The sequence below is a fragment of the Poeciliopsis prolifica genome, unplaced genomic scaffold (assembly GCF_027474105.1).
Source record: "Poeciliopsis prolifica strain line A6 unplaced genomic scaffold, Auburn_PproV2 SCAFFOLD107, whole genome shotgun sequence".
NCBI lineage: Eukaryota > Metazoa > Chordata > Actinopteri > Cyprinodontiformes > Poeciliidae > Poeciliopsis > Poeciliopsis prolifica.
In genome coordinates, this window is record NW_026562482.1 from 730,756 (window position 1) to 750,147 (window position 19,392).

Below are 19,392 nucleotides of genomic sequence, written 5' to 3' on the forward strand. Positions count from 1 at the left end.
AATTGACATCAAATGATTACAAATAGAAGAAAATATAGTAAAATATGAACATAATGTCAAACAATGATCTAATAATTTCTTACAATTCCAATGCATCTCTAAGGATAATAGTTTATTAGGAAATTGAAGTATAAAATGTAAGTAAAATCACTATGCATTATTAGTAATAAAGCAGTTGAAAATCAAGGAGAGTGAAACAGTTCATGTAGTCAAAACCATAATCATGATGCTGCTGCTGAGGCAATACAATCATATTATGAACATTTAAATCATATGTAATATAATCACCAAACTCAGCCAGAAAAATACCAACTGTGCTCCTCCAGCTGCCATTTGAAATGTCATCTAAACTATGATAAATTATAATGAAGTATGAAAAGCAGCTCAGTCATTAATCACAATGCTGAAGCTGACGGTTGTAATGAACATGCTAAGGAAGCTACAGTGCCAGTGCACGGACAAGAGGGATATTTTTAGTATTGGGATTTTCATAAAGGATTTTTATTTTGTCATTGTGTGAAAATAAAAACAATCAAAAACAAAAATGATGTTTTTTTTTTGATCCAGTTACCTTTATCTTGTGATCGTAAATCTTTGGTTTATGAACAGGAGAATATTGAGTTCAATGAAAGGAAATTGGAAAGTATCAATCTGAGACCCGACCTTGCTGCGCTTTGGCTGGTTCCTCACGTCAACAGTGGTTTGTTTCTTCTGATAGCATTAGCATTTTTTATTTTCTAGTAGTGCTGGACTGATTTTAACATTAGGAATGTGTAGAACTGTTTGACATGTGCTGTTTTAAAGTATTTAACAGCTTACATAAGAAAACCTTATCCAGAACATTTATCCAAGCAACAAGTGCATTAATTTAAAGATGCACTGAAAAGATCCCTTTCAGCTGATTCCAGATTTGCTACTTGAAAGTCTGTTGAATTTTTTGGGTAGCTGCTTTCATTTTATCCCATACAGACAGGATGATTGCTGGTTCCTTCATCCATTTTGTTTTTATCTCCTCCAGTTTTCTGAATTTTTTTTGCTTCTCCTCTTTCATTCAGCTTTTCGATCAAAAGTCATATGGGACAAATGTGGACACTGAATTAACGTTCAAAGCAATCTTCCCCAAATTGTCAATATGTTGGAGAGCTTCTTCCAGCAGCTGTGACTTTTCTGCCTTCAGCTTTTCCAAGTCTTCCTCAAGATTACCCAAAAAATTCCAACAATTTTTCTCGTTTCGATTTTCTTTTAATCTCATTCAGGCTTCTCCGAACCCTTTTCGTCTTGTTAACATATCTCCACTTCCCTTTCACATGAGCAGATGCAGGACACTTTAAAGTGCACACAGTGCACCGGCCATCTTTCATCACCTCACAGTCCTCAGGCTTTCTAGAGCTTGAACATCCAGGATAGTGACAGTTCTCCTCACAGATTGTACAGCATACGGCCCCTTTTACTAAAATCATCAGCCAAATGTCTCCTTCAATGGCTTCTTTGCCTTTGTAGGCTTCATCAAATTCTACAGTGACCGTCTCATTAGTTTTGCTATTTTTCTGTATCTCCATAGCTTCTTTAATCTGTTTAATTTCTGCCTCTTTCAGCTCAGACAGTCGGATCCTTTCCTGCAGGTTTTGGATGCAGGCGGACAGTCTGATCGTTCATTGAGAAACATCTAAAGTCATGTCTAGTTTTCGGGGTGCAGTTTTCTCCAGAAAGGCAGCAAAGCCACTCAGACCTTTCACTGCTATCTTGTCAGCATTTTTATAATGCTTTTCTTCTATCTGCTCTTCATGTCGGCAGTTATTGAAGAGGAAGTGAACAGGTTGTTCCTCATCTTTGGCACATTTAATCTTGGCAGCATTGAGAGCTTGAAGCAAGACCCTTGGTTTTCTTCCATTGGAGTGAGTGACCAAAGCTACAATGTTTTTCTCTATGTCTTTCCCAAACAGAGACATCACTGACTCAAAGATGTACTTAAGTCGGTCACTCAGTCGATTCACGCTCGACTTTACTACCAGACCCACTGCATGAAGTTCTTTTATGCCATTTTTTGATTGAAACAATTGAAATAATCTTTCACTGACAACAACATCATATTCAATCCCTCTGGTGTCTCCAAATCCAGGAGTATCAATGATGGTCAGAGAGAAGGGCAGAGTTTTACCTTCAAAACCAAAGAGTTCGTACACAATCACATCTGATGTCTGGCTTTCTGTCTGACTCCTTTTCTCATCTTCTACGATCTGGTACCAGGCTTTATCTTCCAATGTCACTCCCATGGCGTAGTTGACCAGAGCGTTGATCAGAGTCGATTTCCCTGCCCCTGTTTCACCAACAAGCAGGATGGTTTTTATTTGGTTGTTGTGGTTTTTGTGCCTACAGTCAGTCTGGTCAAGGTTCCAATGACTTTTTTCTTTGTTTTGAGCTGGTAGACTTTAGTGGATCCAGAACGAATCGGCTCATTGTTGGCCAAGATTTCTTGTGGATCGTTGTTGCTGCAGAGAAAGCACATTTATTTTAAATGTATAAAGATAAGTTGGTTCTATTCAAAATATACATTGTACAAAACATTGTCTCAGGTTTTCAGTATGTAAGTGTTAAAAATTCAGAATATAAGGCAATAAATAATTTACAGGACTGTATAGGACTTATTGTTAAATGAAGAGATAATAATTGATCTTACTTGCAGTTGAGCAAGGCTTTGACCCTTCCATCCATCTGCTGGTCCATCTGCTGCAGTTTCTGTTGCTTCTCTGAGTCTCCTTGTTCTTCCATCTTCTCAATCAGGAAGTCCAAACTTATGTAGGTGGAAAGGGAGCAAACTTTAAGAACTGTCTGATCCAAGTTTGCAACTTTTTTGAAGGAGTTTTCTATCAGTTGTGTCTTCTCTGACTTTAGACTTTCAATCTCCTTTTCCAGAATCTCAAGAAGCTTTATCTTATGGTTTGATGCTTTCTTATACATCTTTTTATATTCCTCTTTGGTTCTCTGCACTTTTTTTGTCTTGGCCACGTACCTCCAGTCGGCTTTAATATGTGTTGAAACGGGACATTTACCAGTGCAAACAGTGCAGCGACTGTTGTTCATGACCTCACACTCTTCATGGTTCAGGGCCATCGTACATCCTGGATAGTGGCAGTTCTCCTTACAGACGGTGCAGCAGACAGCCGATTTTAAGAAGGACATCTCACCACCAATAGGTTCTTGTTCTATGCAGACTTCATCTACTTCGATGACGTTCTCAATTTTCTTCTCTTCTTTTTGTTTCTTCAGAGCGTCTTGAAGCTGCCTAATTTCTTTCTGCTTCAGTTCATTTAGCCTGATTTTCTCCTCTAGATTTTGGATAGTGGCTGCAAGTCTTATTTGTGAGTTAAACCCAAACATCACCTGTAGCTGCTGAGGTGAAGCCTTTTTAAGAAAAGACATGAACTGACTCATCCCTGCCTCTGTCACTCTCCATGCTTTTTCCAGATCTAAGCTAGTTTCCTCTGTTCGAGCCTCATTCTGACAGTTATTGAATGTAAAGTGAACAGGCTGGCTGTTCGCGTCTGTTACACATGGAGTCCCTGCACCTTTAAGGGCTTGAAGAGCAGCCGTAGGTATCGTCCCATCTGAGTGTGTGATCAGAGCCACAGTGATGTTTTCAAGGCCTTTCCCAAAAAGAGGGATCATTGACTCCAGTATGTATCTCAGAGAATCACTGAACTGATGCTCAGTAGCCTTCATCACCGTTGCCACTGCATGGATCTCATGAACTCCATCTTCTGATCGAAATAAGTCAAACAGTCTCTGACTTACAGTCACATCACAGTTCATCCCTCTGTGGCTCCCACATCCAGGAGTATCAATGATGGTCAGAGAGTAGGGCAGAGGTTTATCTTTAAAATCAAAGACGTCATACACAGTCACATCTGATGTTTGGTCATTCTCCTCTTCCTCCACAACCTGAAACCAGACTTCATCCTCAAACCTCACTCCCATGGCGTAATTAACCAGAGCATTGATCAGAGCAGATTTTCCTGTCCCCTTTTCTCCAACAAGCAAGATGGTTTTATTTATCTTCCTCACATCTTTTTCACCTATAGTGACTCTGGTCAGCGTCCCAAATGTCTGTTTCTTAGTTTTCAGTCGGCGGATTGTCGGGCATCCGACACTGATCAGGCCACTGTGGAAAGCAAGCAGTTTAACCAATCATTATTTGATCATTACATGTTTGTCGATGACTATCCAAGGAATCCTGTGTCCAGCAGGAGTTTGTTCCCTGAATGTATCTGTTTTGACTTGTAACCCTCTGTTGTTGATGACGTAGTTTTCCTCTGAGAGAAAACTTTATTTTCCAAGAAACCCATCAGATAGTGACTCATGGATGACAGACGCAATGCGAATTTAAATATAAGTTAAGTGCACAGTTAATTATTACAAAGCAGCTGAAAAAAATCAAGAGGAATAAGATTTCATTCTATGAAAAACGTCAGCTGCTATGGGGTGTCATTTTCAAAGTTACAGTCAAAAATTAATAACAGTTAGGGTTATTTAACCAGTCATTCTTTCACCATGTTATTTATAAAGGTTACAGAGTAAGTATTTATTTGCTAAGCTAAATATTTACTTTGTAAGCTAAACATGAAGGTATAAAAAATCTGCAGTAATCCGTTTTTTTTCTGCATTACATAGGAGAAGATTTTTAATTTACTCACATGTCCATGTTGTTATGTTTTCCTAATTTCAGTGAAGATCTGTCAGAAGATGAGGACATAGCACCTGGATATTATTTCTGGAAAACATTCACATTACAATGATCAAAACTAAGCAGTAGAAGTAGATCAAAAAGCTGAATCACAATTTTCTTTTAGGATGTGGCCATAAGATTGCAGTTCGGGGAACTTTTTCAAACAAATCTTTTGAAATGTGATTTATAAAATATCTTTGTAATTAACCTGCAATTGACATTGTGGCAGCACAATTTTAAATGTAGAATCTGAACATATTTACAAATGTATAAAGGGTGAAACGAATGACAGCAAGTCTGGCATCAAACAGACTGCAGTACATTATGATTGTAGAGTGGAGGCCAGCAGAGGAAAGTGACTGAACTAATAATCCCTGCACTGCCAGGGACATTGAGGAGTTCCTGAACCAGAAGAGCAATCAGAGAGAGATATGGAAAATAAAAACGAATGCAGTGGAGCAGAAACCCACCAGCAGAGTATGGAGGATGATGAGGGACTTTACTTGCTATGGATGGAAGAACAGTAAGTATGGATTATGATGCCATGAGTTCAAGATATTCAGTTATGTTCTCATGCTTTATATATCTGGTTTTTTCTATTAGTTTCATCAGTTATTCTTTCCTTACAAATTGCTGAAAATCTGTGATAAGTTCTCTGTTTATTTCAGGTTTATACTAAGTCTGACCAACAATGTTTATGGAGTCACCAAGCTCCTGTACTTCAGCCTTCAATAATATCCTGTGTTTCTGTCTTTGCTCTGGTTTCCTGTTTATCATGGCGACATCAAATCCATTGTTTAAATTCTGACTTGCTGACCCTGTATAGTCCAGCGTTTTCTAATAAATAAAATATTTAATTTTAATTATCTTTGCAAAGTACTGACTTTTGTATTGGTCTGCTAAATCCTTTAGGTCACCATCACCTGATTCAGTCACAAAAACAGAGCAGAAGTGATCAAACATGGATAAATATTTCTTACCCAGATTGTGAGTCCTGGAGGAGATGCAGGAACTCTTCAACGCTGAAAGAAATACGAAACATCGGCATCAGGAAGGAATCTGGATCTGGAGGTTCTCCCAGTTTAGATCTGTGGATGTTTGTGATGCAGAGCTGCAACTGGAATAAAAGCGATTCCTTTACAAACTCATCCTCAACAGATGAGCGAGTGCTTCATCTGTGCTGCAGAGTGAAGAAGTGTCTTTTTATATGAACCACTTTCTACATTTGTCAAGTTTTTATTTTGAACAAAAAAGTTTTGGCTTAATATGAATCAAAATGATCTCTTGACTTCCAAAGATGTAATTTATTCGACAGTCAACATGTCAGGCTGTTGCTGTTTATAAAGCTCTGTTCCCTCATTTTAACATGAAATTACATAAATACGGACGGATTGTCAGAGCATAAGTCAGGTATTGTTGAGCAAACTATATCAGAGAAATATGATTTACTCAATAGCTGGAATATTTCAGTGTGTGTGTAGCGTCATAATCAGACAGATCTGTGACCTGATTGCTAGAAATCTAGATCACAATCATACAAAAGGCTGCAGTACGAGTAGCAGCTGGACTGGTGAACAAGCAGAAAGCCGCAGATATGAAATATGAGACGTGGCACGTGCTTTTTATTAGGCTGAATATACAGGTGAGCTCAAAGCCTAAATAAAAATCTAAAATATAATAGAAAAAGATATAAACATTACCAAAAACAAGGAAACACCCAGTTTCTTTTTTGTCACAGAAACCTTTTTAAATAACTGAAGTAATTGTTTAGCATTCAATTAATTTAATTAAATATGTCAAACGTGGTGGTCACAGCAGATTACTATTGATCCAGTAATGATCTTACCTGTTGTGGCTCAGGAATCTGTTCTGATGGCCGTCAGTGGAGGAACGAGCCGAGTTCAGACTTTTTAAGCTCTGTGGGAGGAGACAGGCAGGTCACAGATGTTTAAAGATAGTCTTGCTAAAAACAAAGCACAGCTTTTGAACTGAGGGTAAACATTTTATGTTATAAAATGATTTCTGTCAAACTGTAAGAACAAAAAGCACATTAAAGATTTTACCATGTTTATTTAGTAAAACAGTCAAAATGAAAAAAATATCCCCCCAAAGAACTGGATTTATGCAAAATGTCTTAATCTAAAGCAGATGTGCTTTCTTATGTAACCCTAACCACAGGTTTAGATTCAAATGGGAAAATAAGTAATAAACTACCACCATAATATAGTACCGTTACCAATATGTTTCTGAGTGTTTACTAGTACAGTTATATAGGGCGGCGTTAACGAGGAAATATATTTGGTCATCAAGTTGTTTGGTGTCAGATCATCTGGTACCTGAATTATATGAAATATGTTCCTCATGCTATTTATGGTTACCCTGGTGCACACTTGTCAGCACTGCTTCCTGTCCTCTGAAAGGTCTTGGGTTTAAATCCCTGCAGGCTGGACTGATTGAACTATTCATGAACTCATAGGAAGGGAAACTGAGAATCAAGTAGAATATATGTTACAGGACTCTCAGCTCACCTTGTTAACTGTTTTCCCCATGTATTCAATGCCATTTCTATATTTGCTCAAATGTTACCACTTTATCTCTGAGTAATTATATGAAGCATTAGTTTAAACTGATGCTTAATATCAGAAACGTGAGATTCCCCCGAGTGGCTGGAGAGAGGAACGTCTCCTTTCTTAGACTGCTTCCCTTGCAACCCGACTCTGGATAAACAAAGAAAGAGAAAATGGAAAATGAGTTTCAACTAAGGTCTACAAATTAAGCTAAATTCTGCTATTACCACAATACTTTTAACTTGCATATAATCTTTGGCCTCCAGTGGTCACAGGCACTATAGGACTTCTTAAATATTGGTATAAAGTATGTATACATATAAGTCTTATATATGTACAACTTCTTTTGTTTTAGTCATGATCAGCAAAATTTGGCCTTTTGACATCAAAACTGAAGACAGATTTCTACAAACTAGTGAAAATAGTGACTTGAATAATTATAACTAACATAAAATCAGAAAGATCTGTGATATCAAGACTGATTAATAAAGGAGCTAATACCTTTCCTGGCAATCTTTATTAGATCATACTTGTATTTTGATATACAACCGTCACTTTGATGAATATGAAGTAACCCAAGCAATTTCACTAAGGAAAAATTAAAAATCAAATGATTGAGGTACATTGTACTGGCATTTCATCAAATAATCACCCGGCACCTTTCCAAATTCAGTTAGTGTGCTATTGCCAAACTAAAGGATAGTACTGGAGTTTTTAAAAGGTTAGTATATCTGCGATTGCATATATGCTAACCTTGTTGCTAACCTTGTTCTGTATTCTAGCTCTAATGCTACATCAGAGCTCAGCTGCTGTCCTGTGGTCTGTCATGTCTGAACGCTTCAGTGTAGAAATTCACTGCATTCATGCTGAGAAAAATAACAGGTTTGGTCTCAGTTTTATCCAGGTGTCTGCAGGCACCATGTGTTCTCATTGCATCAATCCCTCAATCACAAGTTGACACTTTCACAGGTCAGCTGATACAGAGCTGCCTCCCTTATTGAGTCAGACAAGACAGTGGTAGGTTGAGTTTAGCCCCCTTTTCACAGATTAGCTTGAAATGAAAAATGTTTCATTTTCTGCCAGAACCTACCAGGTATTTATCCATAATGTCTCGGTAGTCAGCTTAACAAGTTTCTTGAATCCTTTGGAAGGAAAACCAGCCCACAGCGTCACCATATATATCAGTGTAGATGAGGTGGTTCTCAACATCTTTTGCTTTTTGCCTCTTGCTGTGTTACAGAAAAGCTCATCTCTAGCTACAGCTACACAAACCTATTTTGATTCTTAGTAGTAGTTTCATAAACTATTTGATCATGGACAGATTTTCACTAACAGATAAGGACAAGTTATTACCTCTGGAAGATTGCTATGAATAAATACAACAGTGACTCTGACATACTATGGATTACCTTAATCCCGGAATGGAGGCGATAACTTTCTATGAACAACTGCAGAGTTAAATTCTCCAGTTCAACACAAACTAACATAAACCTGAAAAACCAAATGGGAAGTAAGGAAGGAGGCTGAGAACTGGCGATTTTAAAAAGAGAAAAACAATTAAAATAAAAGGCCATTGCATTGTGCACATCAGTGACTGGAGTTCTTTTAGGAGGACAAAAAGAAATTATGGCTGAGGTTAACTATTGCCTTCTTTACAATAAAAATACATGCAATAAAGCAATTTTCTGACATATTTAATCATACATAATTAATGCTTCAAATGTTGGCAAATATACACGTTGCATATGCTGTGCATTTTAAAATGACTCATCAAAACAAACACCAAATCGAGGTTTGTGTGAGATGAACATAAAGATTGTATTGATTCTGTCAAAGGGATTACATGGCAGTCAAAGATGTCTCTTTCCTCATTACTCACATTTCTGCAGGAAGATTTCTTTCAACCACTTATCAGCATGGAATGTAAAATTCTATCAAAAACAAAACTCATCATTCGTCTCCAGTCAGACTGAACAGATAGTCCTGTTCCCTGATCCGTTTGGGCTCAGCAGCACTACTGAGCATCCTGACACTTCAGTAGCTGCATAAGTCAATCAGCTGAAGACAGTTGGAGAAGTGGCATGTGTTGCGTGACATACTGTGCATTGTAAAAGGTCTTATCTGAAAAAAGCTGAGGCCGACCAGAACTAGAGGTTTCAGTCAGTGGTTCTGAATGAAGCAGTCGTCTGATTTTGTAGACAAAAATACTCTAATCATTAAAGCTATGAGGGTAGCTTAAAATACTTTCAGTTTCTCTTCACAAAAGTGCAAAAATGTAAAGCTCTGAATTAAAAGCAGGCTTAAAATATAATTGTCAAATTTTCAGCAATGGAGCCCTGATGTAGCAAAGCCAAACAAGCAGCCATGAAAACATGTTCAGGGTTCCTTTCTGTAGAGTAAAGCTGCCTTACAGCCTGTGGGCCACCAGCTTCCCCAACGACAGGACATGATATACATGGCAATAAATCACCTTGTCTTCTCATTCACCATTTACAGGTTTTGGGAAATGTGTGTAGCAGAGTATGAAACCTAAAGATATCCCAGGTCATAAAATACATACAGTGAATCATGAGTACAAGGCTTCAAGATCTTTCTTCTGATAATTATTCAATGCATGTTAACAAAAGGTTGAATGTCCAAAAGTGAAACCTTGTATACCATGCTGTGCATTTTAAAAATGCTTTATCTGCACACAGCCAACCATAACAGCTGATTCAGATCAGTGGTTGTGAATCAAACAAGCAATGCAATGAGGGTCAAATCTATAAAGCTGCTATGAAAATGCTTCTGTTTGCAGAAGTGATAACATTTTGTTCCAGTGTGAGAGAAAACTCCTGCTGAGCAACATATTTGTAGTCATTTTAGCATTTCTGATGAAATAAAATAAATTGCCATGGAAGATAAATGTAAACTTAAAGTCCAGACTTGCAGCACCAACATCGTCTGACTGGAGATTCTTCTAAAAGTTTAAAGTACTTGTGTTGGTATAACTGGGATCCTACATACTAAATGTATGATACTCTTAAATTGAGATATCAGGCTCCATTGATCTTGTTTTTAATATTTAGAAATCTATGAACAGTCATGAATTAATTAAATGTTATGTTTGATATTAAAATCAAAAGCACCTTGTTTAACTTAAAACCAGAAACTTGAGATTAATGGAAATTTAAGTGTTTGTTTCACTTCTTGATGGCATTAATATTCATAGCAAATCAAACTGAAATATGAAGAATGAGACAGTGAGTTTATTTAGCAGGTGTGCAGTTTAGCACAGAGTTAATCAATTAGACAATGTAACAAAGATTAGTTCATTGTTGAACAACTAAAGCTTCAGTGAAATCATGTGACCAGAGTTTCCTCCCCTTCGGACACAATATAAATCTCTGGAAGCTGATTTCTCTTTACTCTTCCTGCCTTGACAGCCTCACTGAACATCGTGAAGCGTAGTTCTGTGTCTGACTGCACAGGTAGGAAAACCTTCTAATTTTCACGGCTCGATTACAAACTGAGACATTTACTTGTTTTGTGCACATTTTTAAATAAATACTTAAACAGCTGTTTAACAATTAGTTGAACATGAATATAGATGGTTACATGAGTAGTTGCACTTTCTCCATTATGATTTTCCTAAATATTGTACATGAATTAGTTTTGAACAGATAGGGCTGGTAAGTAATTCACAGTGTGCCTGATGTGAGATTAACGACACTCAAACATTAAAACTATTTGAGAAATAACAGTAATAATAACTATTGTCTTTGGTTAGTTGCAAAACCTGTTTCAACCCCGACTGGAGTGAACATCACAACTTCATCATCATGCAAAGAATGTAAGTAGGAAAAACATCGGTTTATTTTTTACAAATAAAGTTTACATTTTCACTGATCACACCAAGGACAAGTTTTCAGTAGCATTCTGCAAATGTTACCTTATTGTTTATGTGTAATAAGAGGAAAATAAGTAAAAATATAAGAAGAATTCAGCTTCTGTAAATTTAGAAAATTTTGAGGTCAAAACATTCATCCTGTAGCTTTTTGTGCACAACTTTATCCAGCATTAGTTAATCAGGTTCATATGCACAGCCTGTGAAAGAAAACCTCTAATTTAAATCAGACACAAATAAGTAAATGTTAAAATTATGGAGTTTGCAACATTATGCTCAGTGCAGCAGCAGGTGTTAGTAGACAATGTAAATACCTGCAGAATATTTATGGTGATGCAATAAATACAGCCAGATTCTTCCCATTTCTGACCACCTTTGTGCCAACTTTGCATTTCAAATTATTCAATAACTTTCTATCATTTTCTCTGCATATTCTTTTCATGTATTAGGCAAACACACTTAAAGTCAAATAAATTAGGAATTCTGTAGATTAAACTATTTTTATGTTAAAAAATGCATAAAACAAATTCTTGGTTGACTTTCCCATATTTTAAATAACTGTCTAATAGCCTCTAATCCAATTGAATTATGGTAGCTTTTTACAATTAAACAAATAAATGCACTGACTGAAACTACCACTGAGAAAATGATCAGACCACATTAATTTGGAAAGTATTTCCATTTCAATAGCAAATATTTTCTGCTCATTTAACTGGACCTGGTGCAGCGTGTTCCCAAAGTGTTGTTTCTGGTCTCTGAGTTGCATTGAGCCCAACTCATGATACTGTAGCTTAACTTTAGCAGAGCGCTAACATCTAACATAATTGAGTCAACATAAAGTCATATTTGGGGTGTGTTGTTCAGTTCAGGAAACACTTTAGCGACTTCAGGCTTTCATGTTTCATCAGTTTTCCACTTTGATGAGAAAATCAGCGTACAGCTTGTTGTTCTTCATTTTCTAGCATAATTTAGCGCAGAAGACGTGTGTGTTTAGGTTCATCCTCAAAACCAGGTCCAGCCTGAAACAAACAATAAGGGCTGCAGAGAAGCTAACCTGCCCTCCGTCCAGGACAGGTCAAGAGTCAGGAAAAGGGCAGTTAATCTCTGCAGACCCCACACATCCTGGACACAAACTGTTTAGACTGTTACCTTCAACCTTTCTCTCTGAGTTAGCTTTGCCTGGTTCTGGTGACCTTCATTTGTAGTGGTCAAACAGGAATGCGAGTTGTGAGGGCAGGGAAAACATGCAGTAAAGGTCAACAGGTCGAGTCTTGAACCTGTGAGGCCTCGGCGAGAACCAAGGCCTCTGTGTTTGGGTCTCATGCTTTACATTCTTAAGGTTTTTTGGGCTTTATTTGAAGTTTCTCAGACAGGAAAGCAGGTAATGACTGAGAGGGAAGACATGAAGGAAAGGTTTGCAGGTTGTGCTTGACCCCTCCACCACCACAGCACCAACATATTTACATTTAAAGTGTTTTTTGAGAGTGAAATCAAACCAAAATGAAATTCAGTTTTTGTACTAAAATCTGGTGAGATTTTCATGGAATAAAAAAAACTTTAATGTGAGATTTGCTGCTGTTTAAGATGCTGCAAAATTAATTATATGCTCATTCATACTCATCAGCAAGTTGTCATATTTTATCAGTCACCCTCAAGTGGAGCCTCCTTTGGATAATTACCCTTTTTGTCAAGGGTTTCATCATCTAGTGCCACACAAGGGTGTAAAACTATCAACTTGTGATATTTCTGTTTGCTGCCATCTGCTGGTGGTTCTGAGATACTGAGGAAATGGAACAAATTCTTTAAACGTTGCAACAGCACTATCTTATGTTTGAACCAATCACCAAGATCTACCATACATTAAACTCAAAGCCGTCTTTTAACAGTGGAGCAATTTTCTGCATATTTCCTGTCAGGGCAGAGATTTGACTAGACCACTTCAGAACATTATTATGACTTCTAATCAGAAGAAACCCATTGGTCACATTAAAAGAGTTTAACCTAAATCTGCCAGGGGTACAAACAATTTTGGGGCAGCCAGTATATTTCTGCTTAAAATAAAACCCCAACATCTGCCCTTCTTACATCTATAAGGGGTAAATTATTGATTTTTTCTACAGGAATTTCTCCACCAAATACAAGGATGTCATCTCTAAAAGTCTTCTGATCCAACCAGGATCTCCTGCTATCTACCAGCTAAAGCTAAAAAAGGAGGAGCTTGGACCTCTGACAAAAGTAACCTTGGGTAAAAAGAACATCAGCAAGATAAACAAAATCATCTTACTTGTTGGAGAATCAGGGGCTGGAAAATCAACCCTGATCAACACGATGGTCAACTACACCATGGGAGTTAAGTGGGAGGATAAAATCTGGTTTCAGATTGTAGAGGAGGACGGGAGGAGTCAGTCTGACAGTCAGACATCAGACGTGATTGTGTACGAGATCTTTGGATTTGAAGGTAAAACTATGCCGTTCTCCCTGACCATCATCGATACTCCTGGATTTGGATTGAATATGACGCAATAGTCAGTCACAGATTGTTTGACTTGTTTCGATCAGAAGACGGAGTTCATGAGATTCATGCAGTGGGTTTGGTGATGAAGGCTACAGATAATCGTGTTAGTGACAGGTTATCATATGTCCTGAACTCAGTGATGTCTCTTTTTGGAAGAAACCTTGAGAACAACATTGTTGCTCTTCTCACTCACTCAGATGGACAGAGACCCAGAAACGCCATCGAAGCCCTTCAACAAACAAAAATTAAATGTGCCAAAAATGAAAAGAACCAGCCTGTTCACTTTCTGTTTGATAACTGCCAGAATGAAGACCGAACAGAAGAAGACGACGCAGAATTCCTGCAAATGGCAGACAAAATTTCAGACAAAGGAATGAGAGCACTCACAGGATTCCTGGAAAAAACTGCACCTACAAGACTGATGACCACTGCTGAAGTTTTGAATGAGCGCATCAGCCTGATATCCTCTCTCCAAAACCTCCAGGACAGAATCCAACTGACTGAACAGAAAGAGGTGGAAATTAATAAAACCCTAGAAGCTATCAGGAAACATTCAGAGGAAATGAAGAAGAATAAAAACTTCACTGTAGAAATTACAGAAGTCTACAAGGCGAAGGAACCTACTAAAGGTAAAAAGTTGATGAGGCTTAGTTATTTTGAAAAAGCTGTGTGCTGCACAGTCTGTGAGGAAAACTGTCACTATCCTGGATGTACACTTGTTCCGAGTCCGCAACACTGCGAGGTGATAAAGAGAGGCCGCTGCACTGTCTGCACTGGGAAGTGTCCTGCATCGGCTCATGTGAGAGAGGCCTGGAGATATGTCAACAAGACCAGAAGAGTTCAGTGGACTGTGAAAGCTATGGAAGAGAAGTATATGAAGAACAAGGCTGACTGTGAGAAGAAGTTAAGTCTTTTAGAACATATGCAAAAGGAATTGAAGGAACTTTCAACAGAGAAGTCCCAACTTGTTGAAGAAGCTTCAAACATGTGGTCAGACTGGAGCAGATCGCCCTGAAGGTTGATTCAGTTTCTACATTTTTGTACTTGGACTTTCTGATTGAGAAGATGAAAGAAAATGGAGATCGAGCGAAGGTGCAGAAGCTGGAGGAGATCAAGAGCAGACAGGATGAAGGAACTAAATTAGCTCTGCAGTATGTGTGTGGTAAAATGACAGACACAACGTAATGAACAGAAGAGAAACATACTGACACCTTGAACATCAATACACAACCCTGGCCAAAACAAATGTGAAGCCTGCTGTAGATGTCTTCTTTAGAAACTGATATAAATAGTTTCCTATAATTCAAACAACACTATGTAACCCTCCATATATTTTACTTCATTATTATTGTACAGTGCATGTGGGAAGCATTCACTACACTGTGTTTACCCAAAGCTGTGAATACTTATGTAAATGTGATTCATTGGTTTTCTAATATTAATGCATTTACAAAACTTTTTATAAAATGTCCAAAGTCTATTGATGGGGCATTTGTGTAGAGTTTGAAGAAGGAAACTAATAATATTTGGGAAAAGGCTGCAATAATAATCTGGAAACAGTTAAGGGCTTTCTATACTTTCCAGATGGACAGTAATGACTAAACCTAAAAAGTTTAAGTTTAGTTTTTACAACATGAGAAAACTGTTTTCTTAGCAAACTTTATTTCTGTAAATATGCTAATTTTAATCAATAGATTTTCTTGTAGTTTTCCCTAACAGATTACAGTGAATACATTTCTGATGTGTCATTTAAAGGGATGGAGAACCGTTGAATGCATTAAATCTCTGAGCTGTGAAGTTGGTTAAGATGTTTGTACAGCCTGGAGTCTGATCAGACAAGCCAAGTCAGAACTTGTTAAAATGCTTTACAAACATTTTCTTTACAGTTCAAGATATGTTAATATGATATAAAATTATTGTAATCAATTTTCTTGGTTGTACAATTGACTGGCTTGGTAAAGTGAATCTGTCTTTCTTTGGCTTTGAATAAAGGAATATTTGTTGGATAACAGGCATTGGTTTCTTAGTGTTGCATTTCATCGACATAGTTTATTTATATTATACAGAACAAAATGCTTTAATCGTGAGAAACCAGTTTGTACCTGGGTGGAAGGAGAAATCATTAAAGGATAAAGAAACATTTAACACTTTAGAGGAAAACAATAGGAATGCAGGTTTAAGTTTAACTGGCATGTTCCCTGTAGAGTATTAGAAAAGAAGATTGTCAAGACTAACACTTTAACTACTTTAGGGAAAAATAGCTACCTGGATGGGCCTTTAATTGGATGTTGTCTCCAAACAATGTCTCCCATTAAACTCTATCAAAAATACAATTACACTTTGTATTTTTGTTTATTTTTTGTTACTCTTCCTATATGTACCAAAGATCAAAGGTCCTTTGAGCAAGTTTGTGCTTTTTCTTTTGCAGGATCGAGAATCCTACTCTCACAAAACTGATTTCCACGAGTGACTTAATCTCCTCAGGACATCCAAAGATCTATCAACTGAAAACAGAAACGAAGAAGTTTGGAGCTCTGTCCAAAGTGACTTTTGGTACAAAAGACACTAAGCAGATTAATAAAACCATCTTACTTGTTGGTGAAACAGGGTCAGGAAAATCCTCTTTGGTCAATGCTGTTTTCAACCATGTAATGGGAGTTCAGTTTGAGGATGGGGTCTGGTTTCAGATCGTAGATAGGCAAGAAGGTGAAACACCAGATGTGATCATATATGAGATCTGTAGTTGTGAAGGTAAAATTCTGCCCTATTCGATCACCATCATTGATACTCCTGGATATGGAAGCAGCAAAGGAATCGAACAAGATGGCGTCGTCATTGACAGGATGCGGACCTTGTTTGAGACAGAAGACGGTGTTCAGATACTTCATGCAGTGGGTCTGGTGATGAAGGCGACCGATAACAGACTAAGTGACAGATTGATGTACATCTTTGATTCGGTGATGTCTCTGTTTGGAAATGACATGGAGAAAAACATTGTGGCTCTCATCACTCACTCCAATGGAAGAACACCTAAAAATGCTCTTCAAGCTCTTGAAGCTGCAAACCTCAGATGTGCAAAAGATAAAAACAATCAACCAGTTTATTTCTTGTTCAACAATCAGCAGAACGAAGATCACACAGACGAAGCAGAATACTTTACCACAGCTCAAAGAATATCAGACAAAGGAATGCGGGAGTTTACGGCCTTTGTTGAAAAAATGTCACCTCAAAAACTGAAAACAACAACAGAAGTGATGAATGAACGCATCAGACTGACAGCCTGCATCCAAAAACCTGCTGGACAGAATCGGGCTGACTGAACAGAAGCAGACAGAAATCAAACAGATTCAGGAAGGACTGAAGATGCATGAAGAAGAGATGAAGGAAAAAGAGGTCACTATACATGTTGATGAGCCCTATGTTACTAGAGAACCTATCAAAGGTGGACAGAAGTGGCTAATCTTCTACCAAGGAGCGGTGACCTGTCCTGTCTGTAAGGAAAACTGCCACAAAGACGGATGCACCAAGACCTGGCTTCCTGAGTTCTGTGAGGTGATGAGAGGAGGCCGCTGCACTGTTTGCTCCAGAAAGTGTCCTGCATCAGCTCATGTTAAAGCAAAGTGGATATACAAGATCGAAACAAGGAGAGTGGAGAAGAAAATACCAAAGATGAAAATGACTCTGAAAATAAAACAAAGTGTGAGGAGCAGACACACTCTCTGGAAAACCTTGAAAAGGAAAAGCAGCAACTTCTGGAACAAAAGTTCAAACTTGTGGATGAGGCCTACCAACATGTCATAAGACTGGAGCAGATTGCTCTCAAGGTGGATTCAGTGTCTATTAATGTCCACTTGGACCTCCTGATTGAGAAGACTAAAGAAAAGGGAGACCAAAGGAAAGTCCAGAAACTGGAGGAACTGAAGAGGAAAGTGGATGAAGGAACCAAAGCAGCACTGAGATACAAAAATGCTTCTCAAGTATAGTTTATGAAGAGAAATACACTGCTCAAAAAAATAAAAGGAACACTCAAATAACACATCCTAGATCTGAATGAATGAAATAAATATGAAAATAATTTCCACCTGTTGTCTATTCCATTTGCACAACAACAGGTGATATTGATTGTCAATCAGTGTTGCTTTCTAAGTGGACAGTTTGATTTCACAGAAGTTTGATTTACTTGGAGTTATATTGTGCTATTTGCAAGACGACAACTCTGCCACACAGCCACAGTTGCCCACAGTTGCTAAAGTTAATGTGGTAACCTGAGAGAAAAGATAATGCAAGCTAATATTATTGCAGCGCCTATGCCTTGAATGGCAGTGACTGATTTGCAAGGGAAGTCAGTCACTGCTGGATTTATGCATTGCTATGGGCAGGCCCCAATAAAAATTGAGATGAAAATACTAGTTTAGTTTTTCAAAAGTTTATTTTATGTGTTTGGTTTTATTTCAACATTGTTTTGAACTCTCACACAGGTGTGTATTTCTGCCCATTTTAGGACATTGTCTTGACTTCCATTCACTTAGTAGCTTCATCTCTCACACACACACACACACACACACACACACGTTATGCAATAAAATTAATGTTAAGAACAAAATTCACTCAAAATCTCAGAAAAATATGAATATTTTAATTATATTTCTCACATAACCTGTCAGTTTTTTGTTCATCAGTACTTGTATATTGCCTGTTATTCGGTCATGTTCATTATTTATTGTTGCTATCGTAAATTGGTATTTGTGTTAATGGTTTTCTTGACTCTAAGCCTGAACATGAGTTTCTGTGGACCAAAAATAGATGAATAAATGTCCAACAAACATCTTGACTAACTGGACCACTTCTTCTTGGTCCCTGTTAAAGAGGAGATAGCAGCATTGCCTTCAGCTATGATTTTGTTGTTTGCTATAATTAACAGTAAAAATCATTAACAAAATACTCACTGATGCATTGTCATTCTTGAAAATTTGTCATTTTTTGGCTCTTTCTGGATCAGATGCTGACCACCAAACATCTCAGGGTCAAGTTGTGCTTCACAAAAATGGTCCATTTCAACATCACTGCTGTGAATCTATGTTGTGTTTGGTGGAAATGAGTTGCTATTAAAGCTATTTTTAGATACTTTTGCTCACTGTGACGGAGGAGCCGTCACGATTGGAGAGTCCCTGTTAGCAAACATGCACAATTCTAAACTTACCTGTTTCTTTTCCTTTTAGTTTGGATTGAGGCCATTCATCGTCGGTGCACACACGGTGTTTTCGTTTGACGTTCATTCTAATCGGTTATTCCAGGTAGATGTTTTTCCGGTTTTCTTTTGGGTGAAGTTGTTTCCGGCTTGGAGGCGGAAACAACTTCACCCAGGAGCCGGGAGCCAATTATGTGATGTGGCATCATCACAATGTGCTGGTTGTTTTTGTTTTTTGTTTGGGTGTATTTTGATTGTAAATTTATTTATTTTTCCTTCCTTATTATTATTTTGTATATTTCAAGGATTTGAGTTAGAAATAATTGTTTAGTTTTGTTTAGTTTGATGGGACTTCCTCTGGGCGGAGCCTGCAGCTATAAAAGCAGGGCTCTGTTTCACAGAGGGCAGTCTGCACCTGGACTCTAGAGGTGTCACATTGGAGGTGATGAACTGGGATTTGAAGGTACTGCTGTGCTGTGTTGATTTTTAACTCATTTTGGACATTTTTATAAG

The 19,392-nt window shown here is 37.7% G+C and overlaps 2 protein-coding genes and 1 pseudogene across 2 annotated transcripts; 1 reads left to right on the plus strand and 2 right to left on the minus strand.

Annotated features, from left to right (window-relative positions):
* Positions 1-1,199: 1,199 nt before the first annotated feature.
* Positions 1,200-2,363, minus strand: LOC129354272 (uncharacterized; annotated as a pseudogene).
* A 5-nt stretch (positions 2,364-2,368) lies between these two features.
* On the minus strand, positions 2,369-7,258 carry LOC129354273 (uncharacterized; the record flags this gene model as incomplete). Its single annotated transcript, XM_055023774.1, has 6 exons — positions 7,252-7,258; positions 6,570-6,640; positions 5,704-5,745; positions 4,692-4,730; positions 2,678-4,159; positions 2,369-2,489 (listed from the first exon to the last, which is right to left on the minus strand). Coding segments are annotated over exons 4-6 (1,611 nt in total), but the record flags the coding sequence as incomplete, so codon positions are not given.
* Positions 7,259-13,279: 6,021 nt separating this feature from the next.
* Positions 13,280-14,706, plus strand: LOC129354275 (septin-1-like; the record flags this gene model as incomplete). Its single annotated transcript, XM_055023775.1, is given in 2 exon segments — positions 13,280-13,682; positions 13,685-14,706. Coding segments are annotated over 2 exon segments (1,425 nt in total), but the record flags the coding sequence as incomplete, so codon positions are not given.
* Between the last annotated feature and the right edge of the window lie 4,686 nt (positions 14,707-19,392).